The sequence below is a fragment of the Leopardus geoffroyi genome, chromosome C1 (assembly GCF_018350155.1).
Source record: "Leopardus geoffroyi isolate Oge1 chromosome C1, O.geoffroyi_Oge1_pat1.0, whole genome shotgun sequence".
NCBI classification, from domain to species: Eukaryota; Metazoa; Chordata; class Mammalia; order Carnivora; family Felidae; genus Leopardus; species Leopardus geoffroyi.
This window is the reverse complement of record NC_059328.1, coordinates 6,389,610-6,411,765: the sequence shown is the minus strand read 5'-3', so window position 1 is coordinate 6,411,765 and position 22,156 is coordinate 6,389,610. Positions and strand designations below refer to the sequence as shown.

Genomic DNA, 22,156 nt, shown 5'->3' with positions numbered 1-22,156 from the left:
GGATGCTTAACCGACTGAGCCACCCAGGTGTCCCCTGTCACCCCTCTGGCAGCTGTCCAAGGAGGAGGATCTTGTGCCGTGGCTGGGGTGGGAAGACAGAGGAGAAGCAAGTCAAAGCCAGTCTGCCCTTGGGGCCACTGGCTGTGGTTACGGGGCCTCTGGGCTTCTTGACCCCTCGACCTGCAGTCAGGCAGTTGTGGTGCAGGGAAGGCTGTCGCCATGCGCCAGGACCTTGTAGATGGAGCAGCAGACAACGGCCAGGTTGCCTGGCACAGACTCTAGAGTGGCGACTTGGGGTCAAAAGACTCCATCTGAGTTTCTTACCAGTTCGCCCAAGGAGGAGGAGCGGGAGGGAGGGCTGGGAAACCAGGAATGGAAAATGTGGCCAATGGGACATCCCATTCCCCATGGGGTGGGAACCGTCGATGGCAGCCTGGAGCCTGAAGCTTCTCTGGGTCTCCCGCTCTCCGGGTCAGGCCTCTCTGGGGGCCCAGCACCCCTGGGATAGGAGAAGCAGCGAGCCCAGGAGCTCTACTGAGAGGCATGGGGCCAGGAGTCGCTGGTTCCTTTTGGTGGAGAACACACCAAGTGGCTTAAAACCACCCAGCCACCTGGCACCCATGCATCTTCCTTCCTGCTCAATGCCCGGACCCACGGGGCAACGTCAGGGAGCTCAGATTGTGGAAAATACTCTCTAAGCTTAATTTGAAGTGATTTGAAGCTATATCGTTGTGTGACTTTCCCCCCTTTTCCCTATAGTGGAAAGTCTGAATGTTCTTTGAACGCTGTTCCCCGGTGCAAAGAAAACCAAGCCATCACCTGATCAGACTTGCCTGCAGAATGGCCAGATGCTCTCCTGGGATGGTGGGCAAAGGGCCGTCATCTCAGTAAAGCAGGAAAGACGTAGTCAGTCTAGAGCAGCTTGCCAGACCGGTCCCGTCTGTCTTCCTCCCCCAGATACCCAAGGGATTAAATGACTCTGATCTTGGCGGGTTGGGGGGGGGGGGTTGGGGGTGGGGGCAGTCCATTCTGGGCTCTTTCTTGCCCAGCCTCACGCCAAAGTCCAGGGCTGCTTGCACAATCCAAGCTTAAAACTATTCATCTCAGTAAAAAGCTGAGACGCTTCATTGACAGCAACCTCTGCCAGGGGCTGTTCATTATCTGGGGTCCTCTCAGGAGGAGGTCAGGGCCTTCTGAAGTGACTCAGAAGGAAACCAGCTCTGCGGAGCAAAGTCCCTGAAGATGTTTGCTCAAGCTGCGGAGAATTGTTTTTAGTAAATTTTTTTCTGATTAAAGAAAGAACGTATGCTCATTCCAGCCTTGCTAGGAATAGCCCAGACCTGGAAACACACGTGTCAAACAGCAGTAGAATGGGTAAATATATTGGTCATACGATGAAATACTATACAGTGATGAAAACGAACAGCAGCTTTGTGTGAGAACGTGGTGAGTCTCACAAAAATAACATGGAGCAAAAAATAGAAGACACAAAGGGAAGATAGGGTGTGATTCCATTGACACAAAGTTCAAGACAGGCAAGCTATATATACCATTTTGTTTAGGGATGCATACATGAGTGGTTTTGTAAAAAGCAAGGAAATGTGCAAAGGGGAAAAAAAGGTTTGGGGGGAGGTTTCTGGTGTGCTGGAAATGTTCTATTTCTTGCTCTGGGTGGGTATTTGTTGTATAATTATTAGATTGTACTTTGTATTTTAACGTTTATTTATTTTTGGGACAGAGAGAGACAGAGCATGAACGGGGGAGGGGCAGAGAGAGAGGGAGACACAGAATCGGAAACAGGCTCCAGGCTCTGAGCCATCAGCCCAGAGCCTGACGCGGGGCTCGAACTCACGGACCGCGAGATCGTGACCTGGCTGAAGTCGGACGCTTAACCGACTGCGCCACCCAGGCGCCCCGTACTTTGTATTTTAGTTTTCAGTGTGCGTATTTCAGAATACGGTGTTTTTAAAAGTTAGATACAAAAAGGCCTATGCCTATGATAATCTTTACCTTTTATGAATCAAATGTAAAAGCAAATCTAGTGTATACCGAAAACTATAAAAACTTCATGGAAGGAAATTAAGGGCACTCTAAATAAATGGAAAGACATCCCATGTACATGGATAAGAGGATTTAATATTAAAAGAGCATTATCCAGGGGCACCTGGGTGGCTCAGCCAGTTGAGCGTCCAACTTCAGCTCAGGTCGTGATCTCATGGTTTGGTTTGTGAGTTCAAGCCCCACATCAGGCTCTCTGCTGTCAGTGCAGAGCCCCCTTTAGGGCCCCTTCCCACCCCCACCCCCACCTCCGACCCTGCCCTGCTTGCACTCTCTCTGAAAAATAAAAAATAAACATTAAAAAGATAGCGTTATCCCCCCAATTTATATACAGATTTAAAGGAATCCCTATAAAAATCCCAGCTGACTTTTTTTTTTTTTTGTGGCAATGAAAAAATTGCTTCTCAAATTGATATGGCATTGCAAGGGGCCCCAAACAGCCAAAATAATATTAAAAAAGAAAAACAACGTTGGAGGACTCACACTTCCCCATTTCGAAACTTACTACAAAGCTACAGTCACCAAAATATTCTGTTGTACTGGGAAGGAAGGAAATACAGGTGTGAATCTTCATGAGCAGGAATTAGGCAGCAGGTACTTGGATACAACACCAAAAACACAGCAATCAAAGGGGGAAATTGGACATTGTCAAAATAAAAACTTTTGTGCTGCAAAGTAAACTATCAAAGTGAAAAGACAACACACAGAAGGGGAGGAGATTTTTGTGAAGTCATATATCTGGTTAGAGTCTAAGATCTAGAAATATAAAGAACTCCAACCCCTCAGTGCCCAAAAGGATAGCCAAGGGAATTGAATTGTCATTTCTCCAACAAGGATATGCAAAGAATCAACCAACACACGAAGAGCCACATCGCTATTTACTAGAGAAATGCAAAGCAAAGCCACGACGAGATACCACTAGGAGAGCTAGAATCAAAAAGACATAATAAAAAGTGTCAGGAAAATGGAGAGACGTCGGAACCCTCCTGCATTGCTGTAGGAATATAAAAAGCTGTAGCCACTTTGAATAACAGTCTGGCAGTCCCTCAAAAAGTTGGACACAGAGTAACCACATGACCAGCAGTTGTCTTCCTAGGTACATACCCCAAAGAATTGGGAACATGTGTCCACCCAAAAACTTGTACGCAGATGTTTGTAACGGCATTATTCAAAGTAGCTGGAAAGTGGGCTATCAACGTAATTGATAACATGCTGCAACCTGGATGAACCTTGAAAACATGCCACGTGGAAGAAACCAATCCCCAAAGACAACTTACTATCTGATTGCATCTATGTGGATGCCCAGAACAAGCAAATCCATAGACACAGAAAGTAGGTTAGTGATTGCCTGGAGCGGAGGGGAGGGAGAGGTCGGCAGTGACAGCTAACAGTTTCATTTTGAGGCGATGAAATGTGGAATTAGATAATGATGGTTGCACAGACTCGTGAATATACCGTAAACTATGGGACGGTACGCTTCAAAGGGCCAATTTGATGGCAGGTAATTGGTCTCCCAATTTTTAAACACACGAAATGTTGAAAAAAGGAAAACCAGCACATCAGGAATTAGTGTTTCGTGAAAAAACCAAACCAAACCCTAGTAATCTTAACTTTAAAAAATCGCGTGCTCATTGCCAGAAAAAATGAAAACACCCCTTGCCCAAAGCAACCATCCCTGCCCTGTGAACGCTCCGGGTACCCACTGTATGAGGAATGGGGCTCGTCCTCCACCGTTGTTTCTGTTACTAGTGGAAAGAATGCCTCCCTCCGCCACCCACCACACACTCCGCACACAAGCTGGCTGCAAGGAAGGAAGGTAATAGTAGCCCTAGAAATGCCAGTCCTTCCCCGTCCAGGACAGGATGTCCTAGCCATCTGGCTGGAGCAGGGGTAGCCCTGGCGTAGGGGGCGGGGAGGAGGGTGCCCGGGCGGGGCGCGGGGACGCGGCAGGGGACCCGGGAGCCACGGGGTGGAGCCTAGAGGGCGTGGGGGCGTGGCTCGGGGTCCGGGCGCTGGGTCTCGGACGGCGCTTGGGGGCCACGGGGCGGGGCGTGAGGGCGCGGGGGCGGGACGTGAGGGCGGGGCGAGATGCTGGGACCTGGGCGGGGCGGGAACGGGACCCGCGGGCCACGGGGCGGAGCGTGGAGGGCGCGGGGGTGGTGCGAAGGGGCGGGGCCGGGGCCGCCGACCCGGAGGGACGGGGAGGGGTCGGGGCGCGAGCTGTGGGCGCGTCGGTGCCCAGACGGCGGCGGCGGCGGCGGCGGCGGCGGCGGCCGCACGCGCGGCCCGGCCTCTGTCCCCGCGGCGCCGCGGCCCCGGCCCCCTGCCCGCCGGGCCATGCCGCCGCCCGCGCCGCCCACCGAGCTGGTGCCGTCGGAGCGCGCCGTGGTGCTGCTGTCGTGCGCGCTCTCCGCGCTCGGCTCGGGCCTGCTGGTGGCCACGCACGCCCTGTGGCCCGACCTGCGCAGCCGGGCACGGCGCCTGCTGCTCTTCCTGTCGCTGGCCGACCTGCTCTCGGCCGCCTCCTACTTCTACGGGGTGCTGCAGGACTTCGCGGGCCCCTCGTGGGACTGCGTGCTGCAGGGCGCGCTCTCCACCTTCGCCAACACCAGTTCCTTCTTCTGGACCGTGGCCATCGCCCTCTACCTGTACCTGAGCATCGTCCGCGCGGCGCGCGAGCCTCGGACCGGCCGCCTGCTCTGGGCCTTCCACGTGGTCAGGTGGGTGACAACGGCGCCGCTTTCCCTCGAGTCCCCGACCCCCCCGCCTGGGCCCTGCCTGCTGCCTCTGGGGCCCTCGCGCCCTTGTGGCGCCCGCGACTTGGTCGGACCCCCGGGAGATCGTGTCTGCTCATGTTAGGGGGCAGCCCCGGGGCCAGCGGGACGATGCGGGTGGAGAGGTTGGACCTGTCCTGAGCGTCAGCGCCGAGGGCGCCCCTTCCTGCCTGCGCTGGCCCGAGCCTCCCAGCGAGTTGGGTGCCTCAGCGCAGCCCCTTGGAGGGCGGGGGTGGGGGTGGGGCCAGAGCTCGGCCCTCGTAACTTGGAAGACACCTTATGCCTTCCCTAAGATCTGGCCATCTCTGCTGCCCTTGGGGAAAAGCGCCTCGTTCCCAGGCAGAGAGATGAGTTAGGTTGGGCTCCAGGCTGGAGAGGGCGGCTGCTCCCAGCCCCCACCCTGTGCCACAGGAGGTGTGATGCATTCAGCCACTCCCAGGCTAGCTGCCCCCTGCTACCTGCAGTGTCTCAGCTGTAAGATTTACAAAGGACCATCTTCATTATTTTGTCTTTGCTCGTCTCTAGACCCAGACCATCTTGACTTCCTAGGGTGCGGCATCTCTGAGGGTGAGGTCAGTGGCAGAAACTGGTCTGGAAGAGGGCCCCCAGCTGCCTGGAGTGGATGAGAGTAGAGGAAGCCCAGGCGGTGCCCTGCCCTGGCGTTGAAGCGTCTCATTAGGTCACCCTCACCTACGCCTTCCTGGTGTAATTTCAAGATTCTGACATCTGATGGTGTCCCGTGCTGCACCCAAGGCCGGAATCTTATAGGGCTTGTTTGCCCTTTTTCCTCTCCCAGATAAGAGCACCAAATACTGGGGTGCCTGGGTGGCCCAGTCAGCTGAGCATCTGACTCTTGATTTTAACTCAGGTCATGATCTCACAGTTCACAGGCTCGAGCCCTTCATCGGGCTCCGTGCTGATAGGGTTGAGCCTGCTTGGGATTTTCTCTCTCCCTCTCTCTGCCCCCCCCCCCCTTCTCTCTCTCTCTCAAAATAAATAAATAAACATTAAAAAAAAGTAAGTGTACCTAGTGCTGCCCTAATTATAGGACATCTCTGTTAAATACTTGAGTGCTTTCCATGGGACTGAGGACACTCAGCAGTTTGGTAGAGACAGGTCACCTGGGTGTCACAACAGTGAGATCACAAGTCTGCAGGAGTCACTTGACCTCTAGGTCTCAGAACTGCTGGATGAAGGCCAGCTGGTCCCTGGGAAACTAAATGGCCTGCTTCTCAGCTGTTCATGTCAAAAGCTTGGCAAGGAGTGAGACAGGACCTCAGATGCTGCAGGGACTCACAGGGGCTGCCTTTCCCCCCCGCCCTTGCAGCACCCCCCTGAGCTCTGTGTCCACGCCAGAGACCCAGTCCTTAGCAGTCTGGCTGGGTGTGGCTGGCATGTAGACTAGAGTTCACATGTACTTGAGAAATCGAGCCTCCGACTGGCTTTCTTTGCCAAGAATCTCTTCTCTTTTTTTCCCCTCTTAAAAAAAAAAAAAAAAAAAATATATATATATATATATATATTACAATGTGCTTTTTTTTTTTAATTTTTTTTTTCAACGTTTATTTATTTTTGGGACAGAGAGAGACAGAGCATGAACGGGGGAGGGGCAGAGAGAGAGGGAGACACGGAATCGGAAACAGGCTCCAGGCTCTGAGCCATCAGCCCAGAGCCCGACGCGGGGCTCGAACTCACAGACCGCGAGATCGTGACCTGGCTGAAGTCGGACGCTTAACCGACTGCGCCACCCAGGCGCCCCTACAATGTGCTTTTTAAGGGATAAAGAGAACCTAGCACAGATCCTATAGAAGATACATTTCCTGATGAACCTGAGTTGGGAGTTCCTTCAGCTCAGTCCTAGGGCTGTTTTCTGTGATGCTTAGGAAAGGCCTCCTAAGAAACCCCCTTTTGCTGGCCACAGAAAAGAAGGGAATTGTTCATCTTGTCCATTGAATGTGATCCATCTACTTCTTAAAAGAAAATTACAAGAAGGAGAAGGAGAAAATTATCTATATCCAAGCTAGGAAGGGAGAATGACAATTTATTCTCTGGGGTTCCCTTTCAGAAGCTTAGTGCGTAGCTCCTGGCTGGTCTAAGAGGATTGGTAGAAAACCTGTCTAACAGGTTCCTTTATTGACTGAGATCCTCCCAGCCTGTCTGGCTAATGACCTTGCTAAGGCCTCTCCAGCGCCTCTCTTGGGAGTACGAGTGTATAACTGTTAAAGACCTGTTGGCAGGAGAAATCTCATCTTCAGATAGAGGCTGCACGGTCATCCACTTTTTCACCATTTCCGACTGCTGAAAATCAATTTTCTTCAGACCTCCAGTTGATCATAGTTTTTATGAAATGATTTTGTAAAAGATTTTATTTTTAAGTAATCTCTGTACCCAGCGTGGGTCTTGAACTCTTGACCCCCGAGATCAGGCGTCACACGCTCAGCCCCCTAAGCCAGTCAGGCGCCCCTGAAATGATTTTTTCAAAACACCAGCAGATATCCTGATGAGTGGACAGAGGACACATCCAGACACGGAGTCAAAACGGTTCATGAACATGTGGGGAAAAGTTTACTCCATTCATACTCAAAATAATGCAAATTATTTAACAGTGAGCTACCATTTTGTTATTAAATTAGAAAAAAATAGTGAAGGAGAATACTAACACGATAAATGCCAGGAAAACAGGTATTTTCCTACATTATTACTGGCAATGTAGACTGGAATTATCCACATAGAAAGTACTCCTTGATCCACTGATCCTATTTATAGGATCCTATATATCTTTAAAGAGATCATCCAAAATACATTCAAAGGTGTATATACAGGGGAGTTTGTGTGAGAATTTGGAAGCAACTTGAATGTCCAAAAAATCAGGGAACAGTAGATGACAAATTGCATCCTACCGGAAATGTATCACAGCCTTTAGATACTGGCTGCGAACTCTTTAAGTCGTGTTTTTTGAACGGTATGATATAAATGAAAAAATCCATCTATAAAACTGAATGCAACCATGTAAAGCAGGAGGCGGGATAGAATCCTGCCCATACACCACTTCCCAGCAAGAGCCTGCAGTGCCCCCAAGACCCCATCGTAATAACTGACCAGGTTGCCTTTACAGAAAGACGTTTTTTCCCCACTTTGGAGGAGGGCTGCTTACTTTATCCTCATGGACACGGTATCTCATCACAAGCCTGCATCTGGCTCGTGACGTCTTGCAAAATGCAGTTCCAGTCCTTAGCCAGTGACCCAGGGGCCAGGTAGGATGGTCACCCTCCTGTCACAGCTGGTGAGACTTGCCCCAGGTCACAGAACCATAAATGGGAGGCTCGGGGCTAGAGGGTCCATCCTCTGTTTATGATCCCATCTTGTCTCTTGGCCTGACGATAATTTTAAAAATTGAGGTGTCATGAAGCAATTTATTTTTGACGTTCCAGATTTCCACCATTGTTAACATTTTATTGGGTTTGCTTTGTCCTCTGCAGTTATTTTTCTGGGGCCGTTTAAGAGTAAGCTGGAGACTTGGGGCGCCTGGGTGGCTTTAGTCGGTTGAGTGGCCAACTTGGGCTCGGGTTATGATCTCACAGTCTGTAAGATCAAGCCCCATATCAGGCTCTGCTATCAGCACAGAGCCTGCTTCGGATCCTCTGTCTCCCTCTCTCTCTGCCCCCCCCCCCAAACTCTGTCTCTCAAAAATAAATATTAAAAAAAAAAAAAGTTGTAAACTGATGTCCCCGGAACCCCTAAATCCTTTAGTGTATGTTTCCAAAAGAAAGGAAGGGTCTCTTAAGTAACCACATAAACCTTCCAAAAGCAGGAAAACAGTACAGCACGGAACAATGCTCTCTGACAGTGGACATCACAGAGACTTTGTCTTCTGCGAATGTCCCCGACAGCAGAGGGAAACCTGGGCTTGTGTTTGGTTTAGTTGTCGGGCGTCTTTACTCTCTTTCAATCTGCAACAGTTCTCCCGTCTTTCCTAGTGTTTCACAACGCTGACTTTTTTGAAGAGTTACAGGTCTGGGTTTTTTGTTTTGTTTTAATTTTTGTAATGTTTATTTTATTTTGGGGGGGGGGGTGCGAGCAGGGAAGGGGCAGAGAGAGAGAGGGAGACACAGAATCCGAAGCAGGCGTCAGGCTCTGAGCTGTCAGCACAGAGCCCGACGCGGGGCTGGAATCCACAAACTAGGAGATCATGACCCGAGCCGAAGTCGGACGCTCAACCTACCGAGCCGCCCAGGCGCCCCTGAAGAGTACGGGTCTGTTTCGCAGAAAGTCCCTCTGCCGGGCTGGCAGCTGCTTCCCCAAGAGTGGTTTCAGGTCCTGTCCTTGGGCTGGAATCTCACAGAAGCACCGTCTTCTCATTGCCCCCTTCCCCGGGTGACTTTGATTCCCCCCGCCATCTGGTGATATTAACTTTGATCGCCCGATTAAGGTGTTGCCTGTCAGTTTTGCACAGCAGTTACTGTTTCCCCCTTTGTGATTAGTAAATATCTCGTTGCGATAAAGATCTGTCACTCCTCAAACTTAACCCGCTCGCTCGTTTAGCGTACATTGAACCTGACAGTGTTCTGAAGTGAATTTCCTGTTTTTGGTTGCCTTTTTAAGGTTGTGTGAGAATAGGCAGCATGAAAGGGAAATCCCTGTAGTAAGAAGTCCCTCCCTGCTGTATCTTAGCTGCTGAGGCAGCCTGACACAGTCACCCCATGTTTTACATTCACCTGGACGTGCATCGGGGACCCTTTACGATTCGCACCTCTTAGAAGGGCCTAGAGCTGTGGTGAGCGGGGGGAGTTCTCTTCTGGTCAGATAAGCCAGGTTGGCCAGAAACCATCCCGGTCCCCCTGGGGATCACTCACGCCCTGCCTTCCGAAAGCAGGTGTCCGCTCCGGTCCCCCCGCACGGGGTGGTGGGCTCCTTCAGGGTCAGTGAACTGTCCCCTGCACCTGTGTGCCCAGGCGCCACTGTGCCAGCTGTCCCTGTGTGTCCTGTGACCACAGGAGGAAGGTGGGAGGGGTGGAGGGGTGGGGCGGGGAGGGGCGCCTCATTTCGCCAAGTCAGAAGGAAGGGTCCTGGCCGCCTCAAGCAGTCTTAGGGGTTCTTCTGGCGTCACTGAGGTGGGAGAGGATGGGGGCACGTGGGCCCGCCCACTCCAGAGGTTGCTTGGGGGTTCTGGAGGAAGAGTCTACGGCACCCACCGCAAGTTCACCATCGAGATCCCTGCCGTGGGGGGAGGGGCGCCTGGGTGGCTCAGTGGGTTAAGCTTGATTTCGGCTTAGGTTACGATCTCACGGTTCGTGGCTCGGAGCCCCACTTCAGGGTCTGTGCTTGGGATTCTTTCTCTCCCCCTCCCTGGCTCAAGCTCAAAATGAATAAATAAACTTAAAAATAAAAATAAAAAGACCCATGCTGTGGGGAGCGGGAAGTTCTAATGTGGACAAAAGGGGAAACGGGCCACAAAGGGGAAGATCCTCTGAGCTCTCTGGTGGGAAGCTAGCTCACCGTGGGGCCCAGTGACGAGGCCCCAGACAGGTGCGTCTGAGTGAGGGGCGCGGGTAGCAGCTGCATGAACAGCACCCCGTGTCGGCCGGTGCTCCCCAAAATAACAAGAATTGGGCTGGCTTTACCTGTTCCCCCTAAAAAGTCTTCAGAGGGCACTGCTGCCTCGTGAGGTCTCTGCACAGCGTTTCGTGCTCACGGGATACTGGGCGCAGCACCAGAGGCTGCCCTTGACCTTCCTACCCGGGCAAGGTCAGACTCTGCCCGTCCTTCCCCGGCGTCCAGTCAGCCAGGACCTGGACGGCCAGGAGAGTGGCCCCGAGCGTTGCAGCGTGGCTCCCTGATGCCCACCGGCCCCGGGGCTGCAGAGGCGTGCCAGGGTGTGTTGTGCTTCAGAGTCCCTTGGACAGACACCCCACTCCCTTCTGCGGCCAGAGCTGCAGAGCGACCTCATGGTGGCCTGGGCAGTGGCCGGCTCCCTGCGCTTCTCCCACGACCCACCCCTCTGCCCCACACTCACCAATAAGTGCCTATTGTTCCCGGGAAGAAACCTCTAGGCGGCCACGGGCCTCGTGACTCCTTTCACCAGGCCCGGCTCCTTGCAGCTGCGCCCCCCTCCGGGCCTGGCTCTGTCCTGCCACCGAGTGCTTTCTGAATTGGCACATTGTTGCCCGATAGTTTTGTTCTCAAGGCAGTTTTTGAGTTAACGGTCAAGGCCTTCCGTGGGCCACACGGCACGCAGACCAGGCACTGGGAAAGGCTCCTGTTTCTTTCCCAGCAGGGGCCAACCACCTTGCAGAAAGATCTGTGGGAAGAGTGAGGTTTGGGGTGGGGGCAGATGACTGAGCAGACCTTTCAGGCGGCGGGTGGAAGGTTATTCCCATCTGTGTGCTAAAGTGGAACTGTCCCTGCCCCTGCAGGTGTCCCCCTCCCCCCCACCATGACTCCAGTGGGAGAGGTTTCAGAGACCATTTAACAGAAGATCCCCATGTGGGCAGAGCTGGGGACTCCCAAGGGAAACCCAGAGCATCACTGTCCTGGGGACGGGCCACCCCCGCTCACGGTCATCTGACACATGCCAGGGAATGCAGGTGTTAGGGATGGCTTACTCACCACCTGGCTCATCCTGTGGTGCCTCCGGTTCTGCTCCTCTGGAGGAGACTGAAAAGCAAGAGGATGCCAAGTTCCAAGGAGGAGCTAAGCTTGTGGTAGATCTGAATGGCTTTTTGTCTGTTCACCCCTCCCCTAAGCTTACTGAGGGCCCCCCACTAGGGGTCTGAGATCAAGGGTGGCAAGGTTGGTTTCCTCTGAGGGCTCTCTCCTTGGCTTGTAAATGGCCATCTACACCCTGTGTCTTCACATGGTCCTGTGTGTGTGTGTGTGTGTGTGTGTGTGTGTGTGTGTGTGTGTCTGTATCTCAGTCTCTCCTAAGGACAGCAGTTGTGCTGGATTAGGGCCCACCTTACAGACCATTCTAACTTAATCACCTCTCTAAAGACCCCCATCTCCAACTACGGTCACATCCTGGGCTACTGGGGTTAGGTCGTCAACATATGAATTTTGAGGGGGACGCAACTCAGCCCTTAACAGCCTCCGAGGGAGAATGAGTCCGACTTGGGGTCTGGCCTTGGTTTCCAGGTGAACACGAGTGACGGGGGGTGGGCACCTCTCGAAGAACCTCTAGGTTACCCCTCCAAGTGAGGGACTCTGCTCAGCGTGTGGTCTTCGGGCTCCCTCCATCTACGTGCCCCCAGCCCTGCTTCTCAGAGTCACAGGTTTAGAGAGAAAGGGCCTTATCAGTCACCTGCTTTAATCCTGTCCCTCTCCAGACACCTTTCATAGCCTCCCCTGCACGTGGGCCAGTCCAGCCCTCAGTTTGGGGATCGAGCAAGACACCTTGCCCTTTCCTCCAGCCTCCTGACCCCATCTCCTAGGTCAGGTCCTAGCCGGACCTCATCAGGGGTCTTTAAACATCTGAGGATGGCCCAAGGCCCAGCATCCCCCGACGTGCCTGGCTCTGGTGCCAGCTTAACCATCTCAGATTTAGAATGCGGGTTGCAAGTGTCCACACGGAGGTGGGAGAGTTCCCCCGCGGTTCTGATCTGCCCCATCTGAGCACCAGGGTGATCCCTCTGACCACATGAGTTTTTAGGTCATAATCAACTACAGCCCTTGGTCTTTTTCACGTGCTGCTATTCAGCTATATTTTACTTGTCCTGATTTTGTTAATGTTTTGGTTGATGGCTTCTTTGGGGGGAGGGAAAAGAAAAAACTGTGGCATGGTACACCCTTCTGGAAAGTACACCCTTCTGGAAAGCAGGGATCATGTCGCGCATGTCTTTGTGGAGTGCCTTCCGGATTCATGGCGCCTACAACTCGGGCTGGTCACCTGGCCAGAGAATGGCTCGGCTTATCCGAGGTTGCCCCAAATACTGACTGTCTTCTCACTCTACAGGTTAAGAACACAGGGCGTCTTGCAGCTTCTTATCCGTTTTTATCCTCTGTCCAGTGGTTGTCCTGAGCCAGCCGGCGAGACCCCAGTCGTTAAATTTTAGGGCATTTTATGAGCTGATTGTTAAATACAGCCGTTAGCAAAAAGCAAAGTATGTAAACTTAGAGTAAGTTACTTAAAAAAGAGTAACAAAAATGCCAAGAACTACATCTTAATGATTTTACTCTTATCCGTACACTTGAGGTGATTTACAACTATTGTCTCTGTGCAGGGGGAGTACTGTTGGGCATGCTGCACATCTGTTCCCTACCGCACGTATTGGCGGCTTGAAATTAGTCACAGTGGGGATGTTTACACCATGGAAAATGGCAGCCCCTCCAGATCAGGGGCTGGTTTATTGTTTTGTCGATTGCGTAGAGCAGAGGTCAGCAGCCTTTCCCTGTGAAGAACCAGCTAGTAGGTCTTTTCCGCCTTATCTCAGTCGCACCTCTCCAACTCCTGCTCTCTCTGTGGCCTGAGAGCAGCCATACACATGTACACAAGCGAGTGTAAATGAGGCTGTCCTGCAATAAAACTTTATTTAAAAAAAAAAAAACAGACCTCGGGCCACAGTTTGCTGGATCTAGACTTACGGGAACGGAGAAGATGTTAGTGAAGATGACACTTACGAAGTGTTCCTTGTGAGGACTTCAGCAGAGATAGTAACCCCGTTGGGGCAGGCAGGAAGCCGGGTATTTAAGAGGGTGAGAAGAGGCTTTCCGGCACTTGTCTTGTCTCTTAGGTTTCCCTTTTCACGTTCATCTTATTCGGGAAGGGAAATGAAAACACAACCAACTTCACATCATGGAACTACTTTCATTTGGCAACTGCAACCACAGGGTGTCGGCACAGACCAACTAACGCGTTTTGTGAGACTCAGTTGGCTCTTTAGAAGTCACAACAAGGAGGACTGTGTCGTCTATGTTACTTACAGATCGTGTGCTTCACACGTTTGGTGTCAGTTACATTAATGAGACACGTATACGTACATGCATTCCTACCTAACACACACACACACACACACACACACACACACACACACATACACACACACACACACACAAATACACTCTTTGCGGAGAGCCGGTTGTTAAACATCGCCAGCACGCCAGCCCATACCCATAAATTACAAGTCGGGCAGAACCTGCTTTGTGGGTTACTAGGCTCTCCCTCCCTCCCACTCTATTCCCACCCTTCCCTCACGTTACCTCTCCTTCCCGGCTCCCCCTTAAATACCTCCCCAAACAGCTTCTGCCCGTCTGTGCTTATGTTCAAATAGTGACTCTGATTGATCAACCCACGTTCCTAGGATGTATTTTTTATAATGTTTACTTATTTTCGAGAGAGAGAGAGAAAGCGTGCATGTAAGGGAGGGGCAGAGAGAGGGGGAGACAGAAGATCCAAAGCGGGCTCCACGCTGACAGCAGAACTCCAACCAACCGACCGTGAGATCATGACCTGATTCACCAACTGAGCCACCCTGGCGCCCTGGTCAACCCACGTTCTCAACCCTTGAAAGCCCTCTGCCTGTTTGGTCTTCTCTCTGGCTCTTTCCCAACACAAACTTAGCCCCAGGTGCAACCCAGGATACACAGGATATACAAACCCATCGCTCTGTAGCTTTCCTATGACAAGTCACAGAGCGGGGTCCGTCTCCGCGTGGGGCCCAGGTCTCCTGTGAGCGCCGTCAAGATGCTGACAGAGGAGGAGTCCCTGCTGACTGAGCAGTTCCTTCTTCCTGCCCTGTGCTCTCCCTTCCTTCCAGCCTGGGGGCACCCCTCCGCTAGGAGGAACCCTGTAAACCATAAAGTGGTCGAAACACAAATAACTTCAGGATTGCAGTTTTAACACTTTATAAAGCCTTTTGTTTCCTTTTCAATGACAATGATGTCCTTGCAATGAATAGTTAAGGAGTAAATTGGGGAAAGCTGTCTCAGTCACTTGGCTCAAACTCCATTCATTCATTCATTCATTCATTCATTCATTCAGCAGGTCCTTGTTTGGCCCCTACCAGGTGCCGGGAGCTGTTCTAGATGCTGGAAAGAGCCCTGCACCTGCCTTCATGGAGCTCATAGCTGTGACATATGTTGTCCCCGGGCCCCAGGATGGCATGAGCTTTGGTTTCGTATGGTAACCCTTTATTACGACACAACAGTTTGACGCTAATATATATCAGCTAAACAGATGACTAACTGACAGAACAGGCATTTAAAACGGACAGACTCCCGGGGCTAACTTGGTACTTTTCTCATAACCCTTTAATTTCTGTGGGGGTTTTTGGCCCTTCTGTGCCTTGGTGACCTCAAGAAAGACAGGCTGCGTCCCGCCTCCCCTCCCGCCATTGGGCGAGCAGAGGCCGGGGTGCCGAGGTACAGTGACGCTATCCTCCTGCTCCTGTCTGGGCCCCCCCCCCCCCAGAGGCCAGGGTGGGGACAGGGGCAGGTTGAACAGGCACCTCTGTTCTGAAAGTGCCCCACGCCGAGTCCTTCCCAGGTCCGGGAGTTGGCCTCTTCCCTTCTGTTCCACCCTAGCCCCCGCAGCATTTAGAGACTCTGATTGACCCCAGCACTTCTCAGTTTGGCAAGACTAACACACAGCCTCGGTCTCATCATTATTCCACAACTTTCTCTCAAAAAGAGCCGCTGCTGGCTGGCTCAGCCAGAAGAGCATGCAGCTCCTGACCTCGGGGTCGTGAGTTCGAGCCCCACATTGAGTGGAGAGATTACTTATAATAGTAAATAAATAAAAATAGACTTAAAAAGAGCTGCTGTTGCTCTCAAAATATAACCGATTTCCGGGGCACCTGGGTGGCTCAGTGGGTTAAGTGTCCAACTTCAGCTCAGGTCATGATCTCGAGGTTCATGGGGTTGAGTCCCATGTCAGGCTCTGTGCTGACAGCTCAGAGCCTGGAGCCTGCTTCGGATCCTCTGCCCCCTCTCTCTGTCCCTCCTCTGCACTCTCTCTCTCTCTCTCTCTCTCTCAAAATAAATAAACTTCATATATACCTATGTAACTTCGTATATACATATATATGTATATATAACCGATTTCTGAACTAACATTTTACCGAAGACCGTGTTCTGTTTACGTAGTGCTTGTCCTTCAGTGACTGACCTGGGACACGGGCCCGTGTGTACTCTTCCAGGGGGCAGAAACCGCGTGGGCCTCCCACATTCCTGGCACCTGCACCACAGGCCGGAATCCTGGGCCGTCAGTCGTGACCCAGGACAGCGGTCAGATACGCTGACACACTTACCCAGTCCTGTGTGCCAGGCACACGCCAATCTTTACTGGCGATCTCGTAATGACCTACTCGGTCCCAGGCCCGGTTCTCAACCCCACTTGGTGGGGAAAGACACTGATGTGTTGAGGCCGAGTGGGGGCAGGGCCAACTTGGACCCAGCCTGTGGCGTCACAGCCCAGGCTCCTAACCACCCCTCGTGCCACCGTGAAGCTTCTGGGTGTCCCCCCGGCCCGTTTCAAATGTTTTGCCACCAGACTGGTGTGGGGACACCAGGAAGCACCCTGGGGCCTGGCCCTCATCCTGCGGGGTTGCCATCAGGGTGAGCTCCCAAAATGTCAGCCCCGTGCTTCTGTGAGAGGGGGTCCCTGCCCCAGGTTTTATGCTTTAGGGGGCCCCCTTTTCCAGGGATACCCCCTTCTCTTGGAGCAAGGAGGCCTCTGGGCCATAGACATGTGTCCACCCAAAGCCCTTGTTTCCCCTTGTAGAAACGGCTGCAGGTGCACGGGGCCCTGGAACCCTCTGCTCGGGCAACCCAAGCTGCCCGTGTGTGCAAGGGACCAAGGGGGGCCTGGATGTTTATGGGGTGTGTGGGCGAGCCATGGGCACATGGGCCGGTGTCTGTGTGCTGCCATGCAGGCTCCTTGGGGGCAGGAAGGAGCTGCCCTCCCCACACCGCAGCGTTCTCGTGCCCGTCTGCAAGGAGCCCAGCAATTCTGAATTAGAACCCGGCCTCCGAGGGAGGTGGGGGTGGTGTCTATCCAGGCAGGAGGCCGGGACATCCCTGTGTCCTATTACCCGAGCTCTGTGACATTCGGGTGGGCCTGGCGGGGCTTGGGCGGAGCGGGGCCGGGGTGGGGGATTCGAGGATTCCTGCCCGCCTCTCTGCTGTGAGGTGCAGGGTTTGGAGAGCACCGATCTGTCCGCGGAGCGTCCGCTCGCTTCGCCCCTGCCTGCTTTGCCGGGAGCGGGGCCTGAACTCGCAGCGTCCCCTTTGTCCGTTGTTCCTCAGCTGGGGGGTCCCACTGGCCATCACCGCGGCAGCCGTCGCTCTGAAGAAGATCGGCTATGATGCCTCGGACGTTTCGGTCGGCTGGTGCTGGATCGACCTGGACGCAGAGGACCGCGTCCTGTGGATGTTGCTGACCGGGAAGCTGTGGGAGATGCTGGCCTACGTCATGCTGCCCGTGCTTTACCTCCTCATCAGGAAGCACATAAACAGGGCGGTAGGTGCCTGCGGCCCCCCCAGCCCTCCAGCCCAGACCTCCCTGTGGCCACTGTGCCCGGCAGCCGGGTGCTGGGCTCGGCCGCCTCGGGGGCAAGCCGGGATGGTGCATCGTGGGCCGAATGGTCGGCTAATCTCGCGGCCCTGGCAGGAGCGGGTCCTGTCACTCCTCCGTTGTGGATGAGGAAACGGAGACTGGCAGAGGCCGAGGGGCTCCCCAGACTCGCCCAGACCCTGAGGCCAGAGCCACGGTGCGTGGAGTCCGGGAGGCGGAGGCGAGCGCCCCCGCCTGTGTTCGGCGCACAGGCCTCTGCTGCCCCCTCCTGGCAGGCCGCCGGGGTTGCTCCACCTCCAAGAGCGTTGAACTGCTCGGGGAGCGGGCGAACTTGGACGCCCCTGGAAGAGGAGGGCGTGGAATTTCGTAATCGGCGACACAGACGCCTCACCGCGTTACCTGTGGTCGTTAAAAGCGTGTCATAAATGGGGGACTCTTCGGGGTCTCGGGAGCTCAGAGAGCGCGAGCTGCGCTGGCCGGAAATTCAGGCAAGAAAGCTGTTCCTCCCACCAAGTGGCCAAATGGTTCCTGGTCCTGCCGGCTCTGCGGGCGTGCAGTACGGGCGTCCTGCCGGCGGAGGCGCTGCGGGGCGGGTGGCGGTGGGGCCGCACGGGGACGGCGACGGGGACCGAGCGCCACCAGTTCGCGGAGCCGAGCGAGGCGTCCGAGCTCGGGCCGGGGCTGCTGCAGCCGCCGGGGACGGGGCCTTCTTTTCGCCCCTGTGTCGGGCTGGACCTGCAGGGACCGTGTCCCCGGTCCGGTCTCCCGGCGTCCTGTGACTCCGCAGCCGTTTCCCAGCTCGTAGGGGGGTCCCCGCGGCTCCCACCGGCGACTTCAGAGTCTAGACTTCGGGCTCTCTTTTCACGCAGAAATGTCACGGCCGCCCACCTCCCTGCCAGCCTCTTCTGGCGCCGCTGGGGCTGCCGACCGACTGGTCTGAAATCTGTCTCCTCGCTGGTCTCCTGGCGGCCCGGGACTCCCTTCTTGGCTCCTTTTTACCCTGGGAAGGTTCTGGGCTCCCTGATGAAGCCTCCCGGGCCGCCCCTGTGGAGCTGCCTTTCTGTGTGTCTGTCTTCTTCCTTGACCTCCCCCCGCCCCCAACCCACCCTGGTGGGAGACCTGGTGCGGTGCCTTCGAGCACCCCATGGGAGAAGGGGTTCTCTCTTACAATTCTGCAAGTGTTTCCAGAAAACGGGAAGACTAGCCAGCGGGGAGGTGTATGGGCTGTTCTCTGCCTCCAGCTAGGAAGAAAAGCTAAAAATAAGGGAGCTGGAGCAAGCTTTGCAAGGGAGAGGACAGCCACCCTGCTCCCCCAGGCTCCCCGGGTCCTGGAAGGGCCCCCGCTACTCCCCTGCCCCCCAGGCTGCCTGGGTTCTGGAAGGGCCAGCCTGCTCCCCCAGGCTCCCTGGGTTCTAGAGGGCTGCTGCTGTCGCCCCAGGGGAGGAAGGGAGGAAGCAGGTGCCCCGAGCAGGTGAGGTGCCGCAGCTTGGGTGCTCAGAGGTGCCAGGACGTGTGGCTTCTCCCCTCCCCTGGGCTTTCAGGGTCCCGGACACAGGGCCAGGCTCAAAAACACATCTTTGTTAGGAGGAGCTTCATCTCTTTTTAGAAGTTCAGCTGCAGTCTGGAAATGGAGCCTCCCCGTCCTCTCACTGAAGGGTGTTCCCAGGAATCGGGAAGCCAAAAGCCCGTGCCCGCTCACCTTTCCTTTCTCCCCCAGCTTTGGGTGGAGCCCCCTCCTTCACAGGCCTTTGCAGCCTGGGTGGGCTTGCAATCTGGAGGGGAGGACAGGACCATCATCAGCAACAGGCCTGATAAACAAGGATGAATGGCGTCTAGGAAGGAGAATGGCAAGAGCTACGAAAAAACAGGCGAAAATAAAGAGCTGACTGTGGGGACAGCACAACCCGGGAAATGCCTTTGCACTTTAAAAGCCGTTGTCAGGATAGACCTCCTCCAGGGGGCGACATTGAGCAAACACTTGAAGAGGGTGGGTGGGGGGGAACAGCACTCGGGATGGAGGGAACAGCTAGTGCAGAGGCCCTGCGGCCAGGGTGTGCCTGGTGTAAGTTTGGGGAATAACCAGGAGGCCCGAGTGGCTGGAGGAAACCAGGGGAAAGCAGTAAGCATGAGGTCAGAGCTAGGCCTTGTCAGGAACGTATGAAGCGGGGAGACCTTTAAGTGGCGGACTGGCTGAACCTGACTTAGGTGTTCAAGGAACCGTTCTGTGCCAAGAACAAGACTGCGGTGGGAGGAGGGGGGGGGTGGGGAAGGTGATGGAGGGAGACCGGTAAGAGGGAGCCGCAAGTACCCGGAGAGGCGGTGATGGTGCTTGGACCAGGCTGCCTCTGGCAGTGGCAGTGGACGGAACGTCCAGATTCTGATGTCTTTTGAAGTTAGAACCCGCAGGGCCTAGGGATGGGACGCGGGCTGTAGCAGCGGGAGGGGGTTCCTGGGCCGGGCGACCGGAAGGATGCCGTTTCTGGGGCTCGGATCAGGCATTGCCTTCTCGACACGGGAGGCGTCAGACGTGCGTTGGACGCCCTGGTGGAGACGCGCCGCGGGCGGTGGATGGAGGGCGGCGGGCAGCCCGCCTGGCTCACGCCTGTTCTCTGTGTCCCCGCAACACAGCACGAGGCGCTCTCGGAGTACCGGCCCATCCTCTCCGAGGAGCACAGGCTTCAGCGCCACGCCTCGGCGGCCGACAAGAAGCTGGTCCTCATTCCGCTCATCTTCATTTGCCTCCGGGTCTGGAGCACCGTGCGATTCATCCTGACCCTCTGTGGCTCCCCGGCGGTGCAGTCGCCAGTGCTGGTCGTCCTGCACGTACGCAGGCCTGCCCTCCCCGGTCCTGGGTCCTGACTGCTCTGGCGCTGGGTCCCGTGCCCCTCGCCTCCCCCCCCCTCCCCCCACCCCTCCTCCAGCCGCAGAGCAGGTGCATCCCAGCGCACCAGCCAGCCCGGGGCTGACAGGGATCTCGGATGCACGGTGCCTCCCCCCGCTGCCCGAGACAGGGCTAGCCTTGGCGACAGAAGGTGGAAGGGCGGTGAGGTTGTCGTGCAGCCCAGGGGCATGAAGGTGCTCTCCCCCGCGGCCTAGGAGCAGCCCCGGCTGAGTTGACCGATCCTGTCCTTCCCAACCCAGAAGACCTGGGGATACAGGTCTGGGCCAGGCCTGCGCTCCAGACCCGCCTCAGGGGGTGGAGGACAGGGCTCTGGGGTCCGCAGCACCTCCCGGCCCCCTTGCGTGTGGGTTTAAGACCCCCCTCCAGCCGCGGCACTCAGGCCTCTTTTCTCCCTGACAGGGGATCGGGAACACATTTCAGGGCGGTGCCAACTGCATCATGTTCGTCCTCTGCACCCACGCCGTCCGAACCCGGCTCTTCTCTGTCTGCTGCCGCTGCTGCCCCTCCCAGCCTTCCGCCCAGAGCCCGGCTGGCCCTCCCCAGCCTCCTGCGCCCTCCAAGACCGGCGAATCTCAGGGATCCAGACACACCCCAGATGAACTTCCAGTCACCTGAGCTGTTCCCTGCCCGGTTCCGTGCACGGGTGCTGCCTACCTGGGGACAGGTGGTTCCGGGAGTCCCCGCTGCAGGGCGTGCGGCCTGACGGCTGCGGAACTATTAACCTTCTGCTTTTCGAGCTCTTGACGCCCGGTGGGGCGGGCAGCCAGCAAACTCAGCTCCTTCTACCTCCTAGAGCCTCCGGGGGCTCATCCCCACTCACGCCCGCCCGCCCGTGTCCTGCCGCGCTCGCTCGGAGGGGTACTCGTCTGCAGGAGGGTCGGCCGTGAGATTCAGGGCAGCCGGTGGCACGAGGTCACTTTTAGGTCGCCCCGCGGTCCAGCGGTCATCGGCCCCGGGACCGCGCACAGCACTGTTTACAGTTCGAGGGGCCCACGCCTGTGGGGAGGAGAGCACAGTGAGATGTGAATACCGTGCACTCATCCTAAATAAAATGGCAGGGGGTGTCAGAGATGCGTCCCCCACTTAGATGTCGTGAAGCGGATTTTTGGTTTGTCGGGGGGCATTGAGATTTCCGGGAGAGCCCAGCTTTTTCTCGCAGAGAGCTTTGCTCGTCAGTGAAAGAGCCAGTTCCCTTTAACCAGGTCGAAGGTTTCCCCGGGAGGTTTCCCGGTGATCACGTGAGCCCAACACAACGGCGCCGGGCGGCCGGTCTCCCTGGGCCCCCCCAGAACCTCTGTATGTATGGGTTGCCAACCCTTGATGCAGATTGTGTCTGAATTTCAAGCACAGGCCGGAACCCAGACCCTCCCTTCGCCGGTCACTTAAAATACAGGTTCCCTCGTCCAACGCAAGAGCTAGGACGGGGACGGGAAGAGGCCGTTGCAGAGAATCCCCGTGGATGCCCACTGCCCCTCCGGTCTGCCCGTGTGAACACTGAGACGGGGAGGGAGCCAGTTTATTCACTCCCTGCTTTAGTTTTTTATAGGAAAGGTGACCAGGGAGTCCGTGAATGATCCAAATACGGACTCCAACGTGAAGGGGAAGGTTTGGGGTGTTGGTTGGGGGAAGTGACACATGCATCACGGGAATGACGATTTACATTTACGAGAAAAGGATTTCAAATAAGCGTCTGTGTCTCTCTCTCTATTCACGGCTCTTCCAGGAACAATTTCCTCGTGTTTCAGGAAACGGTTTCTCTGTTAAGTCGCAGAAATCACTGGCGAAGGTGGCGGGTGACAGCATCACTGCAGGCCACACCTGTCCTTCCCCTGGGCTCCGTCAGAACTCGGCAAAACCGAAACGATCTTCTGAACCTGGAAAACGGTTCTGGATTAAAGCCAAAGCCTCATCATACCG

The 22,156-nt window shown here is 55.2% G+C and overlaps 1 protein-coding gene across 1 annotated transcript; it reads left to right on the top strand.

The window, feature by feature from the left end:
- Positions 1-4,298: 4,298 nt before the first annotated feature.
- On the top strand, positions 4,299-22,153 carry GPR157 (G protein-coupled receptor 157). The gene is made up of 5 exons (XM_045475573.1): positions 4,299-4,778; positions 17,070-17,283; positions 19,966-20,160; positions 20,639-20,882; positions 21,963-22,153. Exons 1-4 carry the CDS (start codon positions 4,396-4,398, stop codon positions 20,852-20,854), a joined length of 1,008 nt encoding a protein of 335 aa, XP_045331529.1. The 5' UTR covers positions 4,299-4,395; the 3' UTR covers positions 20,855-20,882; positions 21,963-22,153.
- Positions 22,154-22,156: the final 3 nt, after the last annotated feature.

What these genes read in the sequence shown, in the direction of transcription:
- GPR157 (XM_045475573.1), top strand. Translation starts at nt 4,396, where the DNA reads ATGCCGCCGCCCGCGCCGCCCACCGAGCTGGTGCCGTCGGAGCGCGCC. An exon ending in TGGGCCTTCCACGTGGTCAG is followed by an intron (nt 4,779 to 17,069) that starts GTGGGTGACAAC and finishes GTTGTTCCTCAG; the next exon opens with CTGGGGGGTCCCACTGGCCA. An exon ending in CAGTGCTGGTCGTCCTGCAC is followed by an intron (nt 20,161 to 20,638) that starts GTACGCAGGCCT and finishes TCTCCCTGACAG; the next exon opens with GGGATCGGGAACACATTTCA.